The sequence below is a fragment of the Eutrema salsugineum genome, unplaced genomic scaffold, assembly GCF_000478725.1.
Source record: "Eutrema salsugineum unplaced genomic scaffold, Eutsalg1_0 scaffold_20, whole genome shotgun sequence".
Taxonomy (NCBI): Eukaryota; Viridiplantae; Streptophyta; class Magnoliopsida; order Brassicales; family Brassicaceae; genus Eutrema; species Eutrema salsugineum.
In genome coordinates this window covers 1,117,811-1,142,354 of record NW_006256828.1, presented here as the reverse complement: position 1 = coordinate 1,142,354, position 24,544 = coordinate 1,117,811, and the positions used below count along the sequence as shown (strand labels likewise).

Sequence of the window (24,544 nt, the reverse complement as noted above, 5' to 3'; positions counted from 1 at the left end):
AATGTTTGTGATCTTTATATGGATCTGGAAATAGTGTAGGTTCTCATAAACTAATAGATCAAACTTTGAATCCTTGGAAGAAGAAACTAGTAAGTGGAGTGATACTTCATGAATCCATAGAACACTTGAAGAGAGATTGACATACAAATGAAATCAACTACAGTTTCTTTTAGTCATTATACTCATATGAGAACAAATATCTTTCTGAATAAGCAAAATATGAGATACAAAGGCAAGCAATGTCAACTTCGATTTTTTGCAAAGTCACTCACCAATGACCGCAGATGTTATCGAGCTTTTTCCTCTAACCTTACCAGTCTCAGTCACATTGAAAGATACCTGGAGATACAAGAAGATTCATGCATTATTATCCAGTTTTCGCCATGTTATTTTACCACTAAATAGCAAAAGTTGAAGAATCACTGGCTAAACATGAACAAGAATGTAGCTATAGTCTCATATGATCAATCACCTGGTTCTAGACGGGCTTGTCTCTTAGTAAATCTCATCATCAGGTATCTCAGGAGTCAAAAATTTCATCGGATCCTTGCTGATCTCCTCATAGTTTACTCTCGATTTCACTCTATCAGGAACAGGCTCCAGAGGAATAATGCTGTCTCCATCAATAACTCCATCAATTAAACCATACTCAACCGCTTCAATTGGAGACATGTACCGGTCTCTGTCAATATCTTTCAGGACCTGCTCAAACGACCTGCTAGTACATCCAGCGATGATACTCGTGACATTGTTCTTGTTGTGCATGACTTCTTTAGCTTGGATCTCAACATCTATAGCTTGACCACTCGCACCTCCAAGAGGCTGATGAATCATTATCCTTGTGTTGGGCATAGCAAAGCGTTTGCCTTTAGTTCCCGCACCTAGTATTATCGAAGCTGTTGATGCGGCAATGCCAAGAGCAATCGTCGAAACATCAGCTCTCACAAGCTGAACCACATCGTATATAGCCATGGTTGCACTAACAGATTAAAAAAGAGAGCATAAGTTAGATCATTTGAAGCAGGGGTTAACACATTCAAACATTATATACCCAGGACAACAAGATTACTGATACTCAGAAGAGGGATAGGCACTTATACTAGACCATAAGTAACATTAGCATATTAGTTGAGGAGACACTTCAATTTATCAACATAAGACTAGATTAAGTAATCACTGGAATGTCAGATAAGGAGGAAAATTAGTGAATTACACTTGAACTTTCTCATAGCAGATTAGCTAAGGGGACACTTCAACTGAGCTGAAAGTTAGCATTCACATAACAAATTTATCAGATTGCTCTTAGCAAATTAGCTGTGGAGACACTTCAACTGCAATTACACATAATTCAATTACTTTTCAAATCCAAAAATCTGACCTAATTTTCGAGAACTCAGCTTAGAACGATTCTAGTCTTATCCCAAAATAAGCAGCAAATGAATGAAACTTTGCCATTAACGCAGAAACTAAGATGAGAAAAGAGAAGTGAAATCAAGATTTAACCTGAGGGAACCACCAGGAGAATTGATAAAGAGTTTGATATCTTTCTTAGGATCTTTAGCATCTAGAAGCAGCAACTGGCTCATAATGGCGTCGGCGACGAAATCGTCAATTTGGCTACCGAGGAAGACGATTCGCTCCCTAAGGAGAAGACCCATGACGTCGGATTCCGCGCCGCGAATAGCTGCCTCCTGTGTCTGCGACATCTCGATTGAAGCATTGGCGAATCTTGGTGGCGACGGCGAAGTTCTGAGTGGTGCTGAAACCAGTTTGGTGGGTTTGAGGTAGAGATTGTTCGGTTTCGGAAAAGAGGAAGAAGACGCAGAAGAAGATGAACTGAGTCTGGAGCTAACGAGGGAAGGTTTGAGAGAAGATGAGAGAGATAGGGTTCCCATGGCTGAAGCGAAGAAGAAGACGAGTTTGAGAGAGAAATTGAGGGGAAAGTGGATTGATAGAAAAAAAATCGGGAAGAAGAAAGATACACGCGACTAAAGTGAAAATGAAATGACCCGGTTATATTTCCGGGTCAAGTTATTATGGTCGTTGATGTGAAAGTAGCAGAATAGTGGGCTTTGGCCCATTTTGTATGCCTCTTTTACAAAGTAGCAGAATAGTGGGCTTGGAAAGATACGGAATAGTAGAATGATTCTTGCGGAATGAAATAATTTTCTTAAAATTTATTTTTTTTAATGGTTTTATCTTTGTATTTTTTTAAGCTTTGCATTTTTGTAGTTATTTTTTCATTCTGCAGGTTTTTATTGATTAACAAAAAATCTATAGAAATCGCATTTAAAAACGCAATTCTATCATTCCTCAATTTACCAATTATTTTTAATAGTGAAAAATTTGGTCAGTGTAAGTTTGGATACTCCAATTTAGTCAAATCGTACCAACTGTCTTTCACTGTCTATTTGGTATACACACATAACACACATTCACACAAACAAGATAGATGAGCAAGAAATTGCATATACACAAAAGAAGAAGAAAAGAAAAATAACAATCTTTTGGTTTACCCATTTTGATCGTTCTTCAAATTTCTTCATCGGTTTTCTTCGTCTTCTCGAGTTCAAACAAATAAAGCCTCTCAGCTTCTGGTACGGCCATGGTTAAAGCTCGAAGCCTATGGTTCAAGTCTTCAAGCTTGTTCATTAACCTATCATTAGTGAACATTCCCATACAAACACTCTTGATAGTGTCCCAGCTTTCGATCAAAGGCAAACCAATTATCACAGCCGATCCTATTGTTCCCCAAGCTACAGCCACAATTGCCCAGAACCAGAAATATCCTCTGCTAAACACACCTGCAACATGGTTATGAATAATACATTACTTTTTATTTTGGATAACATCTAGAATATATCTAAAAAGCGATTGAATAATATCTATATCTGTATATATATATATAATTATGATCAAACGGTTATAAAATATCCAATTTCTTGTATTTTGTCTAATTGCTAAAAGAGAAGCTAATATAGGATATCTATAGATGCAATGACCTAATCTAGTGCAGTTATTCCCCACATTCAGCACTCGACATCCGTCAATGAACCATGATTAATCTTTGGTATCAAAATTTGCAATTAATATAACCTTAAGTTTTAATAAAAAATAAAAAAAATTAGTTTTGGTTTATATGGGAAGACAAGACTTACGTGCTGGGAGAGAGAGAACTGGCCAGATAACAACAATGAGTAGAGTGAAGACAAGACCCCATTTAACAATCCAAGCTTTGGCTCTTCTCAGTTTCTCTTCTCTTAGCTCCTCCACAGGAACATCAATATTAGTCCCTTCAGCTTCAACCACTTTGATTTCCCTCGTCGTCGACCAATCGTAATTCTGTGGCTGGACTAGACTACACACCGCATGGATCAACCCTCCTACATATTAATTCATTTACACGTAAGGGACATACTAAACCAAACTTTTATCATATATCTTCACTTGGTATAAAAAGAAACTAATAGAATCCTGACCTGTTAGTATGGCGACGAGGTTGCCAGCTAACATAGGAGCGTTTTTCCCAGTGGTATGAAGATCAACACGTCCATACTGTATCTTTGCGGTTGATAACCAAGTAACAATCCCAAGAAGACAACCAGAGATCGACCCAAGAATCGCACCAAAAGCATTCGCTTTACTCCACAAGAGCATGAAGGCGATGGGAATAACAGCAGAGCCAATGAGGACTCCCATCGCGAGATACATCCATCCGAGTGAAACCCCGGCTTTGTTCAGTATCACTGCAAGAATCCCCATGAAACATCCGAATCCGAAAACTGAGGATTTTGAGATTCTCAGGATCTGTTTGCCCGTTGCTCTAGGGTTTATGTATGTTCGGTAGATGTCGTAGGTGAGAAGGGATGAGACCGCAATTAATTCGGAAGAACCAGACGATGTTACGGCCCTGTGGATAAACAAATTTTGACCATAATGATAAATCAGATAAGTATTCTTAAGTGAGATAGGTTTCTTGCGTAAGAAGAAACTAAGACATCTTAACAATTTCTGGCGTGTAAAGCAAGAAAACATATAGACACAAACAAACCAAATTGAGTTTGTTATTGAACCGAACGAACCGAGCCTAGAAATTTTATTATTTTTCTAATTTTTTACCAAAATCACATTACTGAACAAAATCACTATGACTCTATAAGACCGAAATTTAATTAAAACTTGATCGTATGATATTGTTTTCTCTAATTTAGAACAATTATCAGTAGAAAGATAATGTGAAAAAACTAAATGAATCTAATAGAGAAACCAAACATCCATTATATATCCACCTATAAATTTTGTTTATGCTAAAACTTGTTTGATATATGATCTAGAGAGAGTGTACTTACATGAAAAGCATAGTGAGGAGAAGCAAAGATCCTGATTTACCCATGAGAGCAATGGCAGTAGCAGGTGGGACTAGACCTCGGTTAGCCTCATCCGCAGTTATAGGCAAGTCAAGGGCTAGTGCACCGAGGCCTAACGAGGTAGCTAGAGAGAAAGGCACAGCGAACCACACGAGTCCACCAAGCAAATATCCCTTGTGCGTAGATGATGGTCGAGCAGCTATTGCACTCACCCAATAACTCTATACAAAAAAAATATATATATATATAAGAAACTCCTCAATCATCAATAACAGAAAACTTATAATAATTAAACAGTTTTTGCTCGTCATGACAAAATAATTACTTGATTAATTATGGGTAATCAGTCATATAATTCTTCAAAATCATGATTTTTCTTCATCAATCTACAAGATTAATGAAAATTATAAAAATAACAGTTCTAATATGAAAAAAAATATATATCAATGGTGTTAAATTTTTGAATCTTGCGCAAGCTTATCATAAAACGTTGAACTAGTCAATATTAAGACAAGTAGTTCACTGAAAATAGATCTTACATTGTCAACGAAGACAGTGCCGAAGTTTCCGACAATGTTGATGAGACCGAAGACAGCACCACCAGAGCTTAACATGGTGAGATAAGAGCCTCTGTAGTTGCCATCAATCGGACCACAAGCTTGGTCAGGGTGCGAGAGCGGCTCAGTGCATATCCTTGACTTAGCAGCCATCTCTTTTAGCCGGTCATAGACCACAGACGGACTCCCAAGCTCACTGCTCGAAGTGTAGACCAGAAACACAAAGACGACTAGAACCACGTGAACTGAAAAAATAAATGAAGCAAACAAAAATTAATTATAAGGATCCCTCCGATTTTGCTTTAGGATATACATACCCAAAAGTAACATGTTTAGAAAACTTAACACAATTAGTATTTCAAAAGAACAAACTAACAAAATTTAATTAACAAATATTTTTATCACTAGTATATCATCCACATTGATAATTTTAAAATCAGTAAAATCAAATTCTTAACATAAACTCATTTTGCTTTTTTTTCGTTTAGTTTTTTCCGGCATGTTAGATCTATTAATTCAGTTTATCTATGTTTCACACCTCTAGGAGTATTTGTATGTTAATGAATGGTAGTTTCGAGAAAAAAAAAAATCCAAACCATTTTACTCGAAGAAATATTATTTCAAAGGTACGTTTTTTATTTACCGATGACGGAATTAACGTAGCTTGCGAGGAAAGTAGCTTTAAGTCCTCCGGCCAAAGTATAGATAACAATGCCGAGGGGGATGAGAAAGCTGGCGGCATATATGTTCACTCCGGTGAGAGCATTCACCACGGCTGAGCCGCCGACCAAGAGCATCGCCGTCACTAAGATGTTTGTCACCAGACAAAACACCAAGAACACTATGTGTGTTGCGGTTCCCCAACTAATTTACATAAAAACATACAAAACATATTAACCTCAAACGTATATGCTCGAATATATAGTTCTAATTTAGTAATAAACGATGCTTAATCTTTGGTCCGACCCAATTTAAACTCCAACTTACATATGTCATACAAAGCATATCAGTTTTCAGGTTTATTTGGTCTATTCGGTCCAGAAATGTTATCGAATTAAAACAACAAATATATGGTTTTAATTTCTTAAGCTTAACTGAAACGATCGAGTAAAAATATTTTCCAATGTTAATAAGAAAACAAAAAATTGGGTTGACTGTTATTGGGAAGTTGATTTATGAAGAGTTTTAGAATTTAAGATTTTATGGTTATTGATTTATGGATTTTTATATTCTTAATAGATTTCATTGTTATTCGTAAACTGATTATAACATTCTTTAAAAATTCATTATTGGTTTGATAATTTTAATAATCTAATCAAAATTTATTGTTATTCAAAAAATTGTATTTTAATGATTCTATAGTTTTCTTAAAATCTAGTGTTATTGGATAAAAATTCTTTACAATTTAACTCATAAATCAATATTTTCAAAATACTATTATATCTTTTAAATTTTCAAATCTATCATAATAAAAATATTTTTTTGAATTATTTAAATACACAAAATTCTTTGCAAATTTTACAGATCCAACAAAACTCTTAAAGATTTGACTAATCTCATAACTTTTAAAATCAATCAAAGTCTTTATAAATCCAACTCTCAATAACCCCAAGTTTGATTTCGATATAGTTTGTTCTTTTTGAACATTTCTAAAATTGTTAAAATAGTTTTGGCTCTCTTCTATCTAGATAATTCGGTTTGCTCTATCAATGAAATAAACCAAATAATTGAGAATTTATGTACCGAGCCTTCACGATTTCGCAGACAGTGTGAGCATTAGGAGCTTTTCTTTTTATCTCAATAGCCATCACCCCAAACAAGAGTACCTATTTTGTTCATCATCGATTATTCACTAGTCAAAAAAAAAAAAAAAAAAAAAAAAACACACACACACTAAAATCACTACGCAATATAGAAGAAACTATAACCTGTATGGTGGCTCCACTAGCGTACCAAAACGGTCCACTAACACCATACTGCCATGCGACGTTGGAACTTTGGAGTAAAGTTGCAGCCCATGTCCACTTCCCAACCATCGACCAACAAATATAAATCAATATATGGTAACCATGCAAATTAATTTACAGTTGAAAACTTAATAGAAAAATCATAATTTTTACCTGTGACACAATGACACTTGCAATGAGTCCTGTCTTAACGTTTCTTCCGGCTGTATTGAACCATTCCGAGGTATGTCGAGCACCCACATATCGTTTTTCTAACCAAACCTTCATTCATTATACCAGAGCGGTCTTAGAAATTAATTATAACCAAAGTTTTATTGTATATATGTATTAGCTGTTGCACTCAACAGGATTAACAAATCGTGTTATAGTACTTATGCTCGGTTTTATTTCGGATAGGTATCAAATTTAGTATTTTTTTGCTCTGTAAATTTCTGTATAACTAATTTTTGTTCGAATATGATCTCTACTAAATATTAGCATGTGCAACTGGAGTTTTCGAAAACTTTGAGTATAATACCGCTCCTTAATATTTTAAATAGTAACTTTGAGAAGATTCTGAATAGAAATTGATTTTTTGTTTAAACTATGTACGGCCGCCACCATTTTCATATGCGAGGGACCAAAAAATTCCTCCTATCAAAATTTGATATCTTAAAAACTTAGATGCAAAACAAACAAACAAAAAATGAAAAATCCTTATTAACATCTACGCTTGGGAGTATGTGAAACTTTGAAAAGTACAATCGTTTGTTTTATTTTCTGAACCAAAATAATATAAAGGCATACTTTTTTGTGATCACGAGAAAATCAGAGAAGAAATATAATTTTTTTGTTTTTCATAATAATGTTTTGGTTATTCGAACCGGAAAACTAACCAGAAAAGATGTGAAGACGGCAAAGAAAGCACCAAAACCGATAATAATGGCGTAGCCAACCCCTTGATCGAGCACCGTCGTATCTCCGAAGAAGCTGCTCCGCCTCTCGCATACGCTTCCTTCACCGTCGTAATATTTCGCCGAGTAGTCGAAAGGAGGACACGTGGCCATTTCTTATTTCTTCTTACTTTACGTTGTTAATGGAAAAGTGAGTATGTATCTCCTGAATTTGTAGGGAGTGATAGTTGAAAGATTCTTAGAGGTAGTAGCACTAGTATATATTAAATCGTTTTTAGAAAGAATCTATAGTTAGGAAGAATCTTGACATGATTAAAAAGGAATCTTATAAAACTAAGGAAAAACAATTGAATCTTTATTTCTTTTTTGTAGATTAACCATTCCCGATAGATGTAAGGCTGTAAGCTGCTATCCACACAAATTGTCAGAAACTAAAATACTTTAAATCAGTAACATTATTGATGATGAAATGGGAGAAAGTCAATTATTTCGTACTCTAATAAGTCATTGATTTTTGTTTATTTGCTATTTAATGGTTTTCACTATAGAACAGTGATGTCATCAGTGATCTAAGTACTCATAAGAAACTTATAAATTTTATATTTATTGAAAAAATATACGAAGGAAATGTTCAACGAAAATTCAAAGAAAATTTGGGAAAAAATAAAAAAAGAGGCAAAACATTTACAGTAAATATGATCAGAACTTTAGAAATTCAAAGTTACTAAATAAATGTTAATTCTTTGGTATACAATAATTATTTATTCAAACTTATAAAAAAAAAGTGGTATGCCAAAACTGAGTGCTTGTGGAAACTAAGTCCAATCTTCTTGGGAAGACTTATGGTATGGATCCTGAAATACAATGACTGTACAAGGGATGGTTTCCTCGTTATTCTATCATTTCAACATTTTAATAATTCACATAACACACGAAAGCTTTATACTTTCTGTAATAAGAGGTGATCTTAAGTTTTTAATTGGGTATATTTGGTTAAATTAAGAACTTTTAATTGGCTAAAACCGCAGATTACACACTTTGTCTTCTTCTTCTTTTCTCAAAATAAAGTTTCTATTTCCAATATTATACAATTTGCAATATCAGCCACAATCATCGAGTTGTTACTTTGACAAACCCATAGTCTTTTCTCAGTTTGGCTAATTCTGATCAAAACTCTTCTATCAAGTCTATTGCTAATTTGCTGCTGCAGATGAATTCAAAAGTAAAGCAACGAATAAAGCTTAACTGGTAAAAAAAACTGTCTAATATACATCTTGTCTGAAAGCAAAAATGACTGTCTTTCACCTGATTTTATTATCAGTCTCATCTCTGTAAATCAAAGGTTCTACGATTCTTACATCACCAGAAGAAGCAATCGCATTTCCTGAAACTGTTGTTTGTTGTTCTTTATAAGACGCCCAAGTAACCATATAAAGCCCGGAAATGATAAGAATTCCTCCCACAACGCTGCGCAGAGAAAGAAAATCCATTTTAAAAGATTCAATCAAAGAAGAAGAACAGAGAAAGAGGCTATGTGTGTAAGGATGAATCAAAGATGCAAGCCAGAGTCTAAAATTATAATAACCTTCCGAGATAGATTGGACTGCCGAGGAAAATCGTCGATAAAAAGGCGGATGCTGCAGGCTGTAGAGGGTTGTAGAGAGAAACCAAAGCAGCTCCAAGAATTTTATTAGACCAAGTCAAGAGTCCATAGTTTAGAGCTGATGCAAACACTCCCTGAGAAGCAAAAAAACCGATGAAGAAAGCTCCAATCTTTTGCGTCAAACACAGCCAAATAATCATGTTACATTGGTTTGTGAAAAGCTTACCGCGAATATAACAGCAAGAACCTCGGATTGTGTCAAGCTCCAATCTTTAGGCTCTTTAACAAACACGAGAGCAGTTGTGATCATTATTGATGCACCGAAGAAGTATGAATACGCAGTAACCGAGAGGTGCGCAGGATACTTCTTCAGAACCGGTGCTTGGACAGCGAGAAAAGCAGCCATACACATGCAGTTTCCAATCAAGCATACAACTCCAATGTGCCATAGATCTAGCCCAAGACCAAGAAAACTAGTGACTAACCAACCATGAAGCTCAGGTTGACTTCTATCAATGGTTACAGTATTTTCTGTAAAGTCTGCATTTTTATCTCCAAACAAGGCTGGACCACGGAACAAAGCCATCACTACTGCACCCGATACACAAACTAGGGTACCTCCAACTTTAGTAAGGCCCTCGATTTTAAACAAGCTCACTTTCTCTGTACTGCATTCAAACGCAGGAGACCCTCAAAAAGATTGAATATATAAAACATATATACATATTACGGTAATGTTGAGGAGAATCATACTCACCCCATCATCAGAGCTAATAGAAAGGTAAAGACTGGGATGGATGGTTGTATAGCAGCGGCATAAGTTGGATTCGTGTATGATAAACCCATAAGAAATAGTAATTGGTTCCCAAATATCCTATCACAAGATTGAGAGTGAATGTTATTTAGAATACTCATAAATCATAAGAGTCTTCATAAACATGATTTTTGTAAAGTTTAATGAGATCTTGGCTACTCAAATGCTGGTTACTTACCCTGCTAAACCGAGAAATATGAGTGAAAAGAAGATGCTTTTATTCATAGGAGGCCTGATCCCTCTACAAGATTTAAAAGAACAACCATGGTTATTGACTGTGTCTTAAAACAGACTCTGACATTTACAAATTACAATCATTCAGCAAATTTTGCAGTTTCAAGAGCAACATTAAGACTGAGAGAGTAAAGATAAAACAGTATGAGAATAAAAACCAATAAGGAAACTTGAACCAAAAAGAACATTTTTTCTCAGAAACTCAAGACCTTGGATCCAAGTCAAATCTAGTAAAAATGGAGTAAACCAGATAAAACCCACAAAATCAATCAAGAAATTGCGTTGACCAACACAAAAAGAGGTCATTTTAGAAACCAGAAACTTCATATGTGTTAGCGATTCAAACAATATAACCAAAACATGAGAAGGAAGGAGAAAGAATTTTAAAGGTGAGACCTTTCGCGGAAATAAGCGAGAGGTGCGAGAATCGAGAGGGCAAGAAGATCACGGAAGACACAGAAGACGAGCTGATTGATACCAACGTTAAGAGCTACTTTCGTAATCACATGGTAAGCGCCATAAATGAGCTGAACGAAGGTCATTGCAGAGTGTGCCATTCGAGCTTCCCTCTCCGTCGCATCGCCGCCGTTTATCATCACCGGAGCTGCCATATGTCTCTATCTCTTCATCCAAATCAAAGAAGATAACAAACAACTGCAGATTAGGAAATTGAGGTCCTTGCTTTGCCTGTAATTCCAAATTTTGGACTTTTGCATTTCTCGTAGTCGATAGATTGTTCTTATATCTGGTCTTTAAAAATTAAAATAAATTCGAAGAACAATGCTTTCCTAAATTGGTTAAAGACAAATAGAGAAATCAATATGTTTTTATACAGACATTTTTAGCTAGATTATCTTCTTAATTACCAAAAGTAAATTAAAACATATTAGATCATCGCATTTGTATGTCTTTATGCAGAAAACTAAAATGTTTCCTCAAATCTGACAATATTGATCTTTCCTTAAAGTACTTTAATCACTTAAGAAATATCTCTATAAATGAAAACGAATATATAAATATAAAACTCCTGAAAAAACCTGTTTATCCAAATATCAAATGTTGTGTTTTTAAAGAGAGAAAAACTATAACAACACGCATGATTATAAATCTATGATATTTAGTTTAGTGATGTGTGTTAATACCTAGTATTATAACATAACTAATCGGATGCAAATCCCCATTAATGCATGTTGCAAATAGAAAGAAAATGCTATAATAAAAACATGAAATTTGTAGCGCAAAGGTCATCAAAGTTTGGAAATGTCTCTTGTTAAAAACTATCATTTTAATAATTGGGGGTCTTGGTTTGTTGATTCCTAAAGAAAATGAGAGTTTAATATTTTGTGGTTATTTTTGTATGTAGTTTTACAATTTCAAAAATTTCACTGTTATTTGTTTATGGATTATGATATTTTTTTAATAAATTCATTGTTATTGGTTTGGTATTTTTAAAATTTAATCAAAATTTTTTATTAATCAAAAAGTGTTATTGAGATATGGGTTCTCAACAATTTAAGATTTTCAAACTAGATATATCCCAGATTCTCAAAAATTTGTGATATTGTAGATTGTTTAAATACACAAAACTCTATGAAAATTTAAAAATCCAACTCTAAATAACACCGTAATAAAGATTTGTAGGAAACTAATTTTGATTTACTTTCGTGGAATTGATTATTGATTATTGATTATTAATGACGTTGAGATAGATAGCTTTGGAGTTTGGACTATATTATTTGATTATTAATGACGTTGAGATAGCATCGACTATTGATTATAATGACATTGAGATAGCTTATTAATGACGTTGAGATAGCATCGACTATTGATTATAATGACATTGAGATAGCTTCGGACTATATCTGGGCTTAGTTCTTATTAATACAGCTCATTTGTTAATTTAGGCTATACTAGGCCCACTATTCAAAATTGTTTGGCCCGAATCGTCTCCAATCTCACGCCACCGGTTCCAATCGCCTACCCTCTCGTCTCTCTATCCCTTCCTTGGCCATATAAAATCTATCGTCGTCGCCGGAGCTCCGATCTTCACCATCCGACAATATGTCTCTTTCCGATGATGAAGACGAGTGCTTCGCTCGGTTCCTCGAATCAGAAGTCTCATCGGTATTTGTTTTTCTTCATCATTATTCTATTTTTCAATTTCATTCAGGGTTTGGTTTTTAATTCCCCCAAAATTGTTTTCGATTTCATCATTGAATCTGAAACCCTATCTCAATTATCTCGCTTCTCTGAATTTTCATTCTTTTGCGATTTCGATGGTGTTTTTTTGGATTGTAATTTGATGTTTCTTCGTCTAATTCATACTTGGTTTCTCTGTATTCTTAATTCATTACATCGAATTTTGGGTTTGGTCGATCTTACATGAATATTATTAATGTGAAATTTTAAAAATCAGACACATCTGGTTCATTTTTCTCGATCTATGTCCATTGAGAATGGTGATTTACCTCTTGTTCATGTTTTCCTGTGAAAGGTTGAATTTTTCACTGATGCTTTTGGTGTTTTCTTGTCTTTGTTTTGTAGGTAGAGGATAAAGAAGAAACGAAAGAACCTGAAACTAAACGACAATGTCTTGAGAAAGACAAAACAAACGTTATAGAGAAGGATGGAGATCAAAAGGAAGATGGTAACAAGGACAGAAATGGTGCAAAGAGAATAGAGAGTGGAGCTTTCAGCAAAGTACCTACAGAGATATTTCGTCATATCTTCAAGTTCTTGTCATCTGAGGTATTGCTCATTTGCATCTCAAGTTATTGTTCTCTTAATACAGAATCAAATTGTCTGGAATAGCACAATTTTGAGGATTCCCTTTAATTTAATTTGTTTGAATTTGATTACAGGATCTTGTGTCGTGCTCTTTGGTGTGTAAATTTCTCAATTTTGCAGCCTCTGATGAATCCTTATGGCGTCGCCTGTAAGTCTCTTCTCATATTAAGTAATCTTGTGGATAAAGAATCTAGTTTTCAAAATCAATACTTTGTACTCAAAATGAAGCAATACACTTTTGGTTGATTTTATTTGCAGGTACTGTATTCGTTGGGGTATAATGCCTACAACTAGAAGGTTACGTGAATGCGCTTGGAAGAAGCTTTACATCGATGTAAGTTCCTCTCTTTGTTTTTGTATTAAATTTGTTTGTTGCCAAGTAATATTACAGTGTTGAAGAGTATAGAATGTTACTGTAAGGTAATAATTAGAGGTCATTCATATATTGCCCTTAAGCGATTCGTTTCTGATTCTCTTGTCGAACTTTAGCGGGACGAGAAGGACATGATTGAACTTGTTAGAAGCTGTCCGGCGGATTTTAAAGAGTATTACATTCAAATGCAAGCAGCAAAGCGGAGCCAAGCACCTCTTCCATCTGAGGTAACATCTGCATCTCATAGTTGTTTATCACACTACGATCATCGTTTGATGTGTTCTCTCACGTTCTTGTTTGCAATGTTTAGATGGTGGATGACCGGATAGTTCTTGACAAAACTGTACTTGACCAAGTATCTCTGTGGAAGAAAAGCAAGGGACTTACCAATAAGGTTGTAATGGACCATGTTTGTTTAGGAACAAAATGTGATTACCATCAGATTGACGACGTTTTCATATGCCAAGAGACGGGACATGTTCATGGTATGAAATGAAACGCTGTTAACTTTGTAAATTATTGCTTCTGTTGCCTAAACTTACCTCTTTTAACGGTCTTATTACAGTATGCGATGAAAACTGCAAGGAAGTAATATATTGTCCGGACAGTGGGAACATGGTGTGTACTATCTCAGGGCTTTGTTCTGATAATTTGCTCATAGAAGCTGATTCAGACTCAGACGAGGAAGAAGCTGAACAAGAAGCTGAAATATTAACAGAAAAGGGCCGTTTTGGTACATTTCTATGGCGCTATCTCTCTCTCTCTCTCTCTCCTCTCTTTGTGTTTATCCTCTAATCTCCAACATATTATTGAACGGTTTTGTGTCTTCTTTTGACCGCAGATCGAGCTTTTGAATTTGGATACAACTGCGAGAGTGAGCGAGAATTAGAACGTACGTTTGGGTTCTGCTGATCAAAAGTCTCATCCTTTTCGTCAAATTTCATCTCTATCTCTCTAACTCTTGAGTCTGCCTGTGTTGTTACGGTTACACATCTATGGAGTGCAATGACTCAAGAGAAGCTCTTGTTATCTTAGTTGTCTCTTAGCTTTGTAACGTATCCAGATATTTGTCTGTAATATGCTCTATTGTCCTTAAAAAAAGTGTTGCATCTAAGTTCGTTCCAACTTTTACAGTAAATCCTGTTGGTGATTAGTGGTTTCATAGCAATTAGTAATTACTGGAGATTAATTTGCTCTTCAATACATAGCAATTAGTAATTAACGGATATTAATTTGCTATCAGCTATTGTTAAATCCATGTCGCAAATTTTATCCTCGTCGGAAGTGATTACGATTATAAATATCTCTCATGTAACTTTAAACCTACCTCAATTTCTCATTTTCTAAATTTACATAGCCGATCTATTAAGTCGTGGTTAATACCTAGATTGATCTAAATAATGTTAGTCAAACTACTAACAATGTTGATTTAGATAGCTAAACAGTTTTCTTGAAGAGAAATACATCGTCAAAAAACAAAAGAATGATAGATATAAGTATTCTGTTGTTTTTGTTTAAATTTGAAATATTACTAGTAACGACTTAACAGTTCGAGAAATTTAAAAAAGGACAATTAGATATAAGTATTGTCCTTAAGTTCGTGTATACATATTCACACTCACACATAAACATAATTAAGACACGTATAAGCCATTTTTCCGTGAAATCAACTTATGTGTTAAATCTATTGTTAGTTTGTTACAAAAGAATTTCGAAAATTATGAATTTGTGTAGATTCGATCCTTTTTGGCATTTATCCACTTACGTATGTTCATAGTTGAATCACGGGTCCATTACGCGTTCCCGCAACGCTAAATATACGTACAAGATATTCTTATCTTTCTCTACTTCGCCCCCCATAACTTAATTGTATTTCTTAAACTCCCAATAAGTAGTTCAGAATTGTTCGAATTTTAGAACAAACCATTTAATTTAACCATATTTCAATATTTGTATTGAAAATAAACTTTTACACACAGCCAAAAGTAGAAAACAAAATCTAACTAAACCATTATATTGTTACGTTTGTCGGTTTTTGTTCTTCGAAATTGGGACTCCGTTATTACTGACGAAGAGTTAAGGGTAAGATTCTGATTCATACTAAAATACGAGGACTAAAGATGAATTAATGCCTTTTTGTAAACCATGCCGCGTAAGGAAATTTTGTAAAATTCATCAATATATATCACCAATTTCTTTTCTTTTTTTTCTCTTCCAATTCAGTTTCGACATTTTCTCGCGATTCGTCTCGGGTAAGAAAGCTCTCATCTTTTTCCTTTAAATTGGTTATTTTTCCTCGCAGTTTTGTTTCTCTGATTAATCGGACCTTCGCTTGTTCTGATCTGTATACTTCGAACTTCACCTATGATTGAAAATCGCGTTTCTCCGTTTGTGAGTGATTATCTTAAATCGAGTTCTCTGATTAGCATTTGCCTGTAAATTGATTTGCTAGTTTATCTCGTTGTTTTACTCTGCTGCGTTTGCTTGATCCCCTAATGAAAAGCTTGAGATTAATGCCTGCTTTGTGCAATTTGATTGGGATTCATAACATTGACCTCTCTGACCTAGATTACAATTGCTGGTTACTTGAATCTTGTGTTTTTGGTTAATCACCTTATGAAAGCTTGATTCTTTTGACCATAATGCATGCTTTATGTAATTTGATTGAGATCAATAACATTAATCTCTGACCTAGATTACATTGCTGTTTACTTGAATCTTGTGTCTTTGGTTAATCACATTATCAAAGCTTGATTCTTTTGACCTAAATCGATGGTTTTTTTTTTTGGGTAGGTTTTGTTGGTGATTGAGAAAAACATGGGAGGTGACAAAGACAAAGGGTTTCATGGGTACCCACCCGCTGGATACCCACCGGGTCCTGGAGCTTATCCACCTGCTGGATACCCGCCACAACAAGGTTATCCTCCACCACCTGGTGCCTACCCACCCGCAGGTTATCCTCCGGGTGCATACCCACCTGCACCTGGTGGATACCCTCCAGCTCCTGGTTATGGTGGTTATCCTCCTGCTCCTGGTGGTTATCCTCCTGCTGGCTATCCTGCTCATCACTCAGGTACTTTTTTTTTTTCTTTTGCTAATGCAAGAATTCAATAGAAGTCAAGTTCACGAGTAAATGTGGTGAATGTCACTTTGGAATGAAGTTGAAAGGTAGAAATTTTTGTCTATATGTTGCAAATTCAGTATCATATATGTGGAATGTGGTAGATTTCACTTTAGAAAGAAGTTGAAACAGAGGATTGGTTGATAATATAATGACTGAAATAGCGAACTGTTATTGTTATGCAAGAGTTTGTATTCTCTAATTGCTAAGACGCCATTGACTTGCTCTATTCTTGATTGAAATTAGTTATATAAGTTGTCCAAAGATCAAACCTTTGAAAGTGTGCTCATGTAGCATCATTCGATTAGAGCATCATGAAGACAACTTCGTAGATTCTATTGACCGCTAAGTGTTGTTTACCCCTTTTGGTTTCTTCTTTCGTGTAATTGCCTTTACTTGCTTCAGGACACGCAGGAGGTATCGGAGGTATGATTGCGGGTGCTGCAGCTGCCTATGGAGCTCACCACATAGCTCATAGCTCTCACAGTCCTTACGGACATGCTGCGTATGGTCACGGATTTGGCCATGGACATGGCTACGGTTATGGTCATGGTAAGTTCAAGCATGGGAAGCACGGAAAGTTCAAGCATCATGGAGGCAAGTTTAAACATGGGAAGCATGGGATGTTTGGAGGAGGTAAGTTCAAGAAGTGGAAGTGATCTAAAGACCTCTTTGGATCTATATCTCTTGACTGACCAAATGTTTCAAATAAACCCCAAAAACTATAAGTTAACTTTCGTTGGTGTATAGATCGCTGGTTCGAATTGGAATAATTGAGACTTGATTGATATGATATTTTATGGTGTACTATGAAGCTATCTATGGCTTTATAATGAACAGATTCTGGTTTTTAAGATTTTATATATTTTGCCCTTGTATCTATTGGTTTTTGTCGTTGTCTAAGCTAGTGGAAGTCTCAAGTATGATCAATTGGTGAACTATATTAGTTTCTGATTTCTTAGTATCTTTAAAGTCTTTTGGCTCAGAAAACCAATTTAAAGCAACACTAGGTGTGCAATCAATCCAACCTCTGAATGATTTGAATTTTGATAAGTAGATGTTTTTGGGTGATTTTAGGAAAATGTTATAATTATCAACAAATTTAGAAATAGTACCATCTTTTAACCATGAAATTTTAAATTTTTGTATTTCTAATCAGAAATTCTTCTCTTATATGAAAACACCTCTAACTGTCAATGATTTCTGTATGAGTAATTAAGTAATTTAAGATCCATTTTCCTGGAGTTTGAATGTTTAATCAAATATTTCACGAAAAAAATACTCATTTTCTAGATAAAACTCATAACATGACTTTTTCTCAAAGCTGTCTTTGATGTTTCTTCTCTGTTCAACCCTTACGCATTTTAACAGTTTCTTTATCTTCCAAAAATCGGTTTAAATCATGGCTCAATCGTTTGGGTCTTCTTTGGTTTTTGTTAGGAAGATTGTAGTCATGGTAATCTCACGGTCAGCATGGACCTCGGTGTTCTTAGACTGAGTTGAATAAGCTTGTGTAACTTTCCATATTTTATTGTCAGTTGTTAAGCCTCTCCATTATCGTTTTTTTTTTTTTTGTGGCTTCTTCTTTTGTTGGAGTTCTGGATTAATCAGTTTATTATGGTTTATGTTGTTTTTGGTCTAGCTTTTTATGTTCTTCTGTTGTTAATTGGGTATCGTTTCCTGTATATCGGGCTTAGACTCTGGGATATTTCTGCTTCCGCCGATTTAGTATTCTAAACCGTATTTCAGTCACGTATTATTCATTTGTATAATATAATGGAAAAACTTTAGTGAAAAAAAAAATTGTTGGATTTTTTTAAAAACAAATTATAGAAAAAACAATTACACACCAACAAATGGCTGTCGGGAAAGCTAAGCGGTACAGCACGAAAATTGACGTGTACCTACTTTTGTATTGGGTTAATAGATCTTGGACTTGAGTGTTTGTTTTAATTAATTACATAATTATTTATTGATTGCATATATGATCAGTGAGTTGGCTTTGTTATTCTGATTCGTCCTTTCGTTGTACGTATGACGTACTTTTCTGCATTATCATATTTAAACCTACAAACCAGATGTCTTCCATTTTTGTTTTGTATTTAATTATAATATCGTTCTAAAGTCAAAACATGAATCACATCATCAAGATATCAAAATGTGAGTTCTAAATAAACTAATCCGTTGACAAACGAAAATAATCTTTGTTTTTTTTGTAATTATTATACGTATGTTTTTTCAAAACGATAATTTAGGATTTTCCCAGTTATTAGGATGTGTTTTAGATATACAGTGGTCAAAGATTTTTAAATTTTAATATTATGAACAACTATTAAAAAGGCCTACGTTACAGCTCTTATAAATAGTAATTCTATTTAATGTCACAACATAATTGCTTTCGTATTCAATATGATGAAATTAGATTGTAAAAACAAAAAATGAGCATTGGGCATGCAGAAAAAAACTCACTCCCTCCGTTTCACAAAGAATGTCGTTCTGACACTTTTTTTTGTTTCAGAAAGAATATTGTTTTAAAATTCCAATGTAATTTTTAACATAAAATATCATTTTTAATTTCAATAAATTCAGAAAATTAATTATAAATATGATTTCAAGAGTCATTTTCTGCAAATTAATAAGGGTATAAGAGATATTTTATCTTATTTCTTAATTTGTGTGAAGAATATCAAAACGACACTATTTGTGAAACGGAGGGAATATCATTTAGTAGAAGAGATAAGATAGCAAGTAGTTGGATTCATAGGGTGTTATTTAACAATGAATTTAAAGTGAATTCTCTAGGTTGAAGTTTAAATTTATAAAAACCATAATTGAATAACATTTTCTTAGAATAAAATAGATCAGTACCAAATACTAATCAATAACTAAAAAAATAATTGTGGTTTTCATAATGAATCAGCCAATCACATGTTTTGGGTAAGCTGGATATCTACTTATACCCGATTAGCCGCGTCAGCACTGATGAGGATATCGAAACTGAAGTAACATCATCAATTAAGTTAGACAAATGGCATCAATTATAAGTTTAAACATTCATCATCAACGAAATATTAAGTTAGATAGTCATGACTCCTGAAAATAATTTTGGATGAATTATAAAATCTTAAATTTAAACATAGATTTCAACCCCCCCCCCCTCCTCTCTGTCTCCATAATAATATTTAAGTAGATGAAAAGATTCAGAGAATATAAATTGTTGATTAGCTCCCACCTACCTAAATCATTTCTATATTAATTAGGAATTAACCTGTGCTACAATGCAGAACAATTATTTTATTTTAAATTATATTTTTTTCAAACAAAATTTAAATTTTTTATAAACGTTACACAATTATATTATATTATGTCTTTACAAAATGAAAATATGATTTAGACAGCTATAAAATTTATTTCTTTGAATTTAAATATTAATGAATTGTTATTAATTTATTATATAAATTAATTTTTATAAACTAAAAGTTGTGAAAGTGAAATAGTATTAAAATAATTTATATTTATTTTCTGAATGTGCTTTTTTATGAAATAAAAAGAAACTATGTAAATAAATATTGTTCTGATTTTGTTAACATCTTATAAGATGGTTGTGAGACCTTAAAAATCATGTGTTCATTAGTTCTTCGTAAAAGTTCACCAAATATATTTTTATTTTTATATAGTCAAATAAAATATAATAATTTATAGTAAAACGTAATGGAAGTTATTGGTTTATGTATTTTAATAAATTTGGAAATTCAAACTAAATTTAGTGTTATTATTTCTATGATTTAAAATTTTATTTTCAAATTATGGACTATTTAATCATACTGAATTACTTATGGATTTGATTTGAAAGAGGATTTTAGTGAATTTAAGTGAATTTAGATGATTTTCATGTTAAAAATACAAAGACTTAAATCTGAGGTAAGACTTTCGTATTTGCTTATATTTGCAAATACAAGAATCTTATATGGATTTCTAAATCAATTAAAATATATAAATGAATAATACCCTCGTAGAACAGAGTTTTTAAATATTTATATAAAATAATTATTATTTAAAACATATATTAATTTTAGTATTATAGTAATTAGAAAACTAAATAATAAATCATCTCATAAATGGAAAACATATATTTTACATATTTGATTCAATAATTTTAAAAAATAATTATATCTTTTTGCTATTTCAATTATCTCTTTATATTTGTAATGCTATACTATGTAATATCTTACAAAAATAATGTTTATTTATTAAAATGTCTATTTAAATAATATTATAAAGAAATATCATGGTTAATCCTGAACTAGGTTTAAAGATAAAATCATATTTATTATTTATCTCAATGTAAGCATTTTGAATAATGCCAGTAATTTATACCAGTTTTGAGCATTAGTTATCGATTACTAACGAGTTAGTTATTATTTTTTAAAATTGAATGTTTCGTCCAAATGTACAAGTTTTTAATGAAAAACCAAAAAAAAAAGAAAACGAAAAAATATGCAAAGTAATTATTTGTTATTAGTTTAAACCAATTCTAGAGAAATTGTTTGTAGCGAAGTGAGGTTCTAGATCTTGTAGAAAATACTATGTTTCTGATGATTTTGTTGATAAATCGGACGATACGAACTGCCTTTTTCTATTGACACTAATCGAAAAAAACAATTGAAAATTGAGTGATAATATATAGTTTAGATTTTCTAACCAATTTAAGTTAACCAGTATTAAAAAAAAAAAAAAATTCCTCTACGACATCAAACCACAATGTATATGAATACGAACATTAAAAAATAAATGATCTCAAGTTTCATCTAATTCATTACACAAGATGAAAGTCTGAATAAATTTCCAAGCTCCTAAACCTTTGTCTAAAGTTTATCATTAAGAACCAACAAATAATGGCAAAAATCACATTTCTTGCAAAAACTAAGCTAATTGATCTTCAAATTCTTCATCATATTTATCATAAAAATGTTGTTTATATTGACTATTAAAATAAAGCCACTGAATTATAAAACCATTCTCAGTGATTGTATTATTTGGAACAAATATTATACGTGAATAGAAAGATTGCTCTTAAAATAGCAAAACATAACGGGCTATTTACGTTTCCATCCTTTATCTTATCTGAACTTCAGAAGTATGCGTCCCAATGCAATTTGCTTATTATATATATTTTTAACAGAAAATCTCGACAACAACCAGACATTGACTAAAAATAGCATATGAACATATGCATATTAATATGCGATAAGTTTTAGTAAAATAATTTGGTGTGACAACTGGCATCTTCCGAGCCACGGCTAGTGAGGAAGTCCCTGGTTTTGATCAAAACCGCTTTAACAAGCCCACTGTTCTGCTTCGTTATTTATTTATTTCCCACATTCTTACGCTTACTTCAATTTAATGAAGGATTAAAATAACAATTTATACTAATATTTGGCCATTTCTGATTGTTTCTTTTGTTGTGTTCGTTATTTATTTATTTTTGTTCAGTCGATATTTGTTGATTGTTGGATAATTAATTATATCACTATTTGTCAAGATTTTTGTTTTTATATATTTTAACATCTTGTCAAGATTTTTGTATATTAGTTAGGTCGAACGTCACTGTATGATCTCGTTATTTGACTTTTTACTTATTTACTATGAAAATATCTTGGATTCTTTTTCTTAACCAAGTACTTCATGACAAACTATTCATCAGGATTTTTCCTTTTTTCTTTCTTTTTACATATAAGTATATTTATTGATGTACATGTTTTAGTTGAGTTTCTAGTTTAAAAATTATAAGACTCAATTCTTTTGGTAATATGTTTAACAAATTACTTTTGTTATTATTATTATTTAAAGGTAAGCGCTGGCCAAATCAAAAATAGCCAGTTTTATATAAAAACCTACAAAGTTCGCTTAAATGTTATCTTGATATCAATAAAAATAAATAAATAAAATATGTGAGAAAATATAATTTTAAATTTCTCTATAACCTCGAGCAATTTTGTTATTTGTTCTTTTTAATTGTATTTTCAAAAAGCATATTATAGATAAATATTTGAGAAATTACAATTTTTTTATTTTTCGTAAAAAATTAAACTATACTTATGTAAGAATTAGTTTTCAATAATAACCATTAATATAACATATTAAGAGCTGACTTTTTAATACCAAGTCCAAGACTGTGGGGGGTTTCAAAGTTGACCAATAGCTTAAATGAACTGTCTTCATTATTTTTTTATGTAATAAATTTTACATAGAGAAACTGCGTGCCTTGTAATTTGTCAAAAAGTTTTTTAAAGAGAAGTAGCTATGATTAGGATCGATTATTTATATTTTCTTTTCGAAACAATTTTGGAATTCAATTATTATTATTATTATTTTTTTGTTTTTCGAATTCAATTATGCAACACGTCCGTACTTCTTCATACACTACCTTCTTGTACTGTTGTACGTGACTACGTGCCCGGTGCCCCCATTTATATATAATCATCCTCACTGACTACCTGACTAATCTGATGCTCACTGCTCAGAGGCAGTACAGCCATGAAAAAAACTATCCTAATTTTTAGATTCTTTTATAAAATTGTTAACAACTAAATTCATAGGATATGTATCTGAGTATCTCTCAATCTTCACAAAATAAATAAAATGTTTTATTTTTATTTTAACTCATTTGAATTTTTACTTTTTGGATAAGATAAAACATAACAGTAGATGTAATACTCATCCCTGCCACCTAAGTTAAGACGGCCTGCCATACAAACCAGAACATCGTGTTATGCTTTTTACTTCGTCCTATAAAGTTAATTCGTAGCAAAAATTCACCAACGTCCTCTTTCTACTACTGCTGTTTTACTATTCTTTTGGACAAATGTTAACAATTTTTGTTGAATAAAAGAAGAATATTAGTAACAATATTTATTATAGTTACAAGTTGCAGGTTTGGTACAGACAATCTAACTTATCATTGTCAAATCATATGAGTATTATTTTCTACTTTAATTACACTGTAACTTGGATACCGTGTGGGGGCAAATACAGAAAACAAAACAAACATAAAAGACAATAACTTTTTAGAGTCTTTATGAAAGGAATCAACATAGGAAAATTAGTAATTAAGAGTTGTCTAAGTCCCGTCAACTTGTTGTCGTAGCATTTTAATATTATTAATATACTTGATATTTTGTTTTTTTAATGAATAAAGGAAGCTTTTTATTAAATATACGAAAACCATTCAAAAAGAGTGATGTTGACTTGACGGAAAACCACAGCCACGATTCCAAATGATATGGCAAACCAATCGGTAGATCTATTATATAAAGACTCAGTTGAGTCTCACAAGCTTGACATATAAGCTTATATCCTTAAGTCTCACAAACTTGACATATAAGCTTATATCCTTAAGACACATCATTTACCACATCAGCTCTTTAAAATAATTTAAAAACAAAAAATCCATAGCTGAAATAAATTAAACATTTGTCATTGGTCCAATCAATTAAAGTAAAAACACCTTAAAAACATTATATATTCTTATCATGCACGTTCAACCTTCTAACAATAATTACTTCTACCTTACTTATAATAATAAAATACATTGTATCTTAATTTGAATGAAACTCCAAAAAGAAAAACATTACAATATCCATTGTTGAACAAAAAAATAGAGAAACAGACGAGACTGAACAAAAAAAATGTCTACAAGTTAAAGAAATTTCAAGATATAGCAAAATAAGTTATTCAGTATAAAACGAACACTAAACAAAATACTGATTTTTCATCTATTTTAAATACTTGTCGATTTTTATAGACAATTAGTTTTCACTATTTTCTT

General features: G+C 32.6%; 5 protein-coding genes across 6 annotated transcripts; 2 read left to right on the top strand and 3 right to left on the bottom strand.

The window, feature by feature from the left end:
- Positions 1-90: 90 nt before the first annotated feature.
- LOC18016094 (ATP-dependent Clp protease proteolytic subunit 4, chloroplastic) lies at positions 91-1,974 on the bottom strand. The gene is made up of 3 exons (XM_006398150.2): positions 1,504-1,974; positions 473-979; positions 91-339 (listed from the first exon to the last, which is right to left on the bottom strand). The coding sequence occupies exons 1-2, from the start codon at positions 1,893-1,895 to the stop codon at positions 496-498; spliced, it is 876 nt and encodes a 291-aa protein (XP_006398213.1). The 5' UTR covers positions 1,896-1,974; the 3' UTR covers positions 91-339; positions 473-495.
- Positions 1,975-2,355: 381 nt separating this feature from the next.
- On the bottom strand, positions 2,356-8,146 carry LOC18016093 (urea-proton symporter DUR3). The gene is made up of 10 exons (XM_006398149.2): positions 7,767-8,146; positions 7,045-7,152; positions 6,853-6,948; positions 6,668-6,750; positions 5,568-5,788; positions 4,907-5,169; positions 4,350-4,588; positions 3,480-3,910; positions 3,159-3,383; positions 2,356-2,804 (listed from the first exon to the last, which is right to left on the bottom strand). The coding sequence occupies exons 1-10, from the start codon at positions 7,935-7,937 to the stop codon at positions 2,533-2,535; spliced, it is 2,109 nt and encodes a 702-aa protein (XP_006398212.1). The 5' UTR covers positions 7,938-8,146; the 3' UTR covers positions 2,356-2,532.
- An 853-nt stretch (positions 8,147-8,999) lies between these two features.
- Positions 9,000-11,141, bottom strand: LOC18016092 (WAT1-related protein At5g45370). The gene is made up of 6 exons (XM_006398148.2): positions 10,832-11,141; positions 10,380-10,442; positions 10,145-10,261; positions 9,614-10,055; positions 9,370-9,521; positions 9,000-9,251 (listed from the first exon to the last, which is right to left on the bottom strand). Exons 1-6 carry the CDS (start codon positions 11,044-11,046, stop codon positions 9,086-9,088), a joined length of 1,155 nt encoding a protein of 384 aa, XP_006398211.1. The 5' UTR covers positions 11,047-11,141; the 3' UTR covers positions 9,000-9,085.
- Positions 11,142-12,329: 1,188 nt separating this feature from the next.
- Positions 12,330-14,726, top strand: LOC18016091 (F-box protein SKIP31). The gene is made up of 8 exons (XM_006398147.2): positions 12,330-12,559; positions 12,980-13,183; positions 13,297-13,370; positions 13,481-13,556; positions 13,712-13,822; positions 13,906-14,080; positions 14,161-14,328; positions 14,437-14,726. The coding sequence occupies exons 1-8, from the start codon at positions 12,497-12,499 to the stop codon at positions 14,505-14,507; spliced, it is 942 nt and encodes a 313-aa protein (XP_006398210.1). The 5' UTR covers positions 12,330-12,496; the 3' UTR covers positions 14,508-14,726.
- Positions 14,727-15,744: 1,018 nt separating this feature from the next.
- On the top strand, positions 15,745-17,596 carry LOC18016090 (glycine-rich protein A3). Of its 2 annotated transcripts, none has more exons than XM_006398145.2 (3): positions 15,745-15,847; positions 16,389-16,668; positions 17,122-17,596. In XM_006398145.2, the coding sequence occupies exons 2-3, from the start codon at positions 16,413-16,415 to the stop codon at positions 17,373-17,375; spliced, it is 510 nt and encodes a 169-aa protein (XP_006398208.1). In that variant the 5' UTR covers positions 15,745-15,847; positions 16,389-16,412; the 3' UTR covers positions 17,376-17,596. The 2 variants fall into 2 exon arrangements, with proteins under 2 accessions (XP_006398208.1, XP_006398207.1); XM_006398144.2 differs by lacking the exon at positions 15,745-15,847 and adding an exon at positions 15,945-15,986.
- Positions 17,597-24,544: the final 6,948 nt, after the last annotated feature.

Coding starts and splice junctions, on each gene's coding strand:
- LOC18016094 (XM_006398150.2), bottom strand. CDS start 1,895: ATGGGAACCCTATCTCTCTCATCTTCTCTCAAACCTTCCCTCGTTAGC. Junction 980..1,503: donor TCTCCTGGTGGTTCCCTCAG/GTTAAATCTTGA, acceptor TTAATCTGTTAG/TGCAACCATGGCTATATACG.
- LOC18016090 (XM_006398144.2), top strand. CDS start 15,960: ATGATTGAAAATCGCGTTTCTCCGTTT. Junction 15,987..16,388: donor AAAATCGCGTTTCTCCGTTT/GTGAGTGATTAT, acceptor TTTTTTGGGTAG/GTTTTGTTGGTGATTGAGAA. Junction 16,669..17,121: donor CTATCCTGCTCATCACTCAG/GTACTTTTTTTT, acceptor TACTTGCTTCAG/GACACGCAGGAGGTATCGGA.
- LOC18016093 (XM_006398149.2), bottom strand. CDS start 7,937: ATGGCCACGTGTCCTCCTTTCGACTACTCGGCGAAATATTACGACGGT. Junction 6,949..7,044: donor CAAGTGTCATTGTGTCACAG/GTAAAAATTATG, acceptor ATGGTTGGGAAG/TGGACATGGGCTGCAACTTT. Junction 6,751..6,852: donor CTAGTGGAGCCACCATACAG/GTTATAGTTTCT, acceptor TGAACAAAATAG/GTACTCTTGTTTGGGGTGAT.
- LOC18016092 (XM_006398148.2), bottom strand. CDS start 11,046: ATGGCAGCTCCGGTGATGATAAACGGCGGCGATGCGACGGAGAGGGAA. Junction 10,056..10,144: donor CTATTAGCTCTGATGATGGG/GTGAGTATGATT, acceptor GTTTGAATGCAG/TACAGAGAAAGTGAGCTTGT. Junction 9,252..9,369: donor AGTCCAATCTATCTCGGAAG/GTTATTATAATT, acceptor TTCTCTGCGCAG/CGTTGTGGGAGGAATTCTTA.
- LOC18016091 (XM_006398147.2), top strand. CDS start 12,497: ATGTCTCTTTCCGATGATGAAGACGAGTGCTTCGCTCGGTTCCTCGAA. Junction 12,560..12,979: donor TCGAATCAGAAGTCTCATCG/GTATTTGTTTTT, acceptor TTTGTTTTGTAG/GTAGAGGATAAAGAAGAAAC. Junction 14,081..14,160: donor AGAGACGGGACATGTTCATG/GTATGAAATGAA, acceptor GTCTTATTACAG/TATGCGATGAAAACTGCAAG.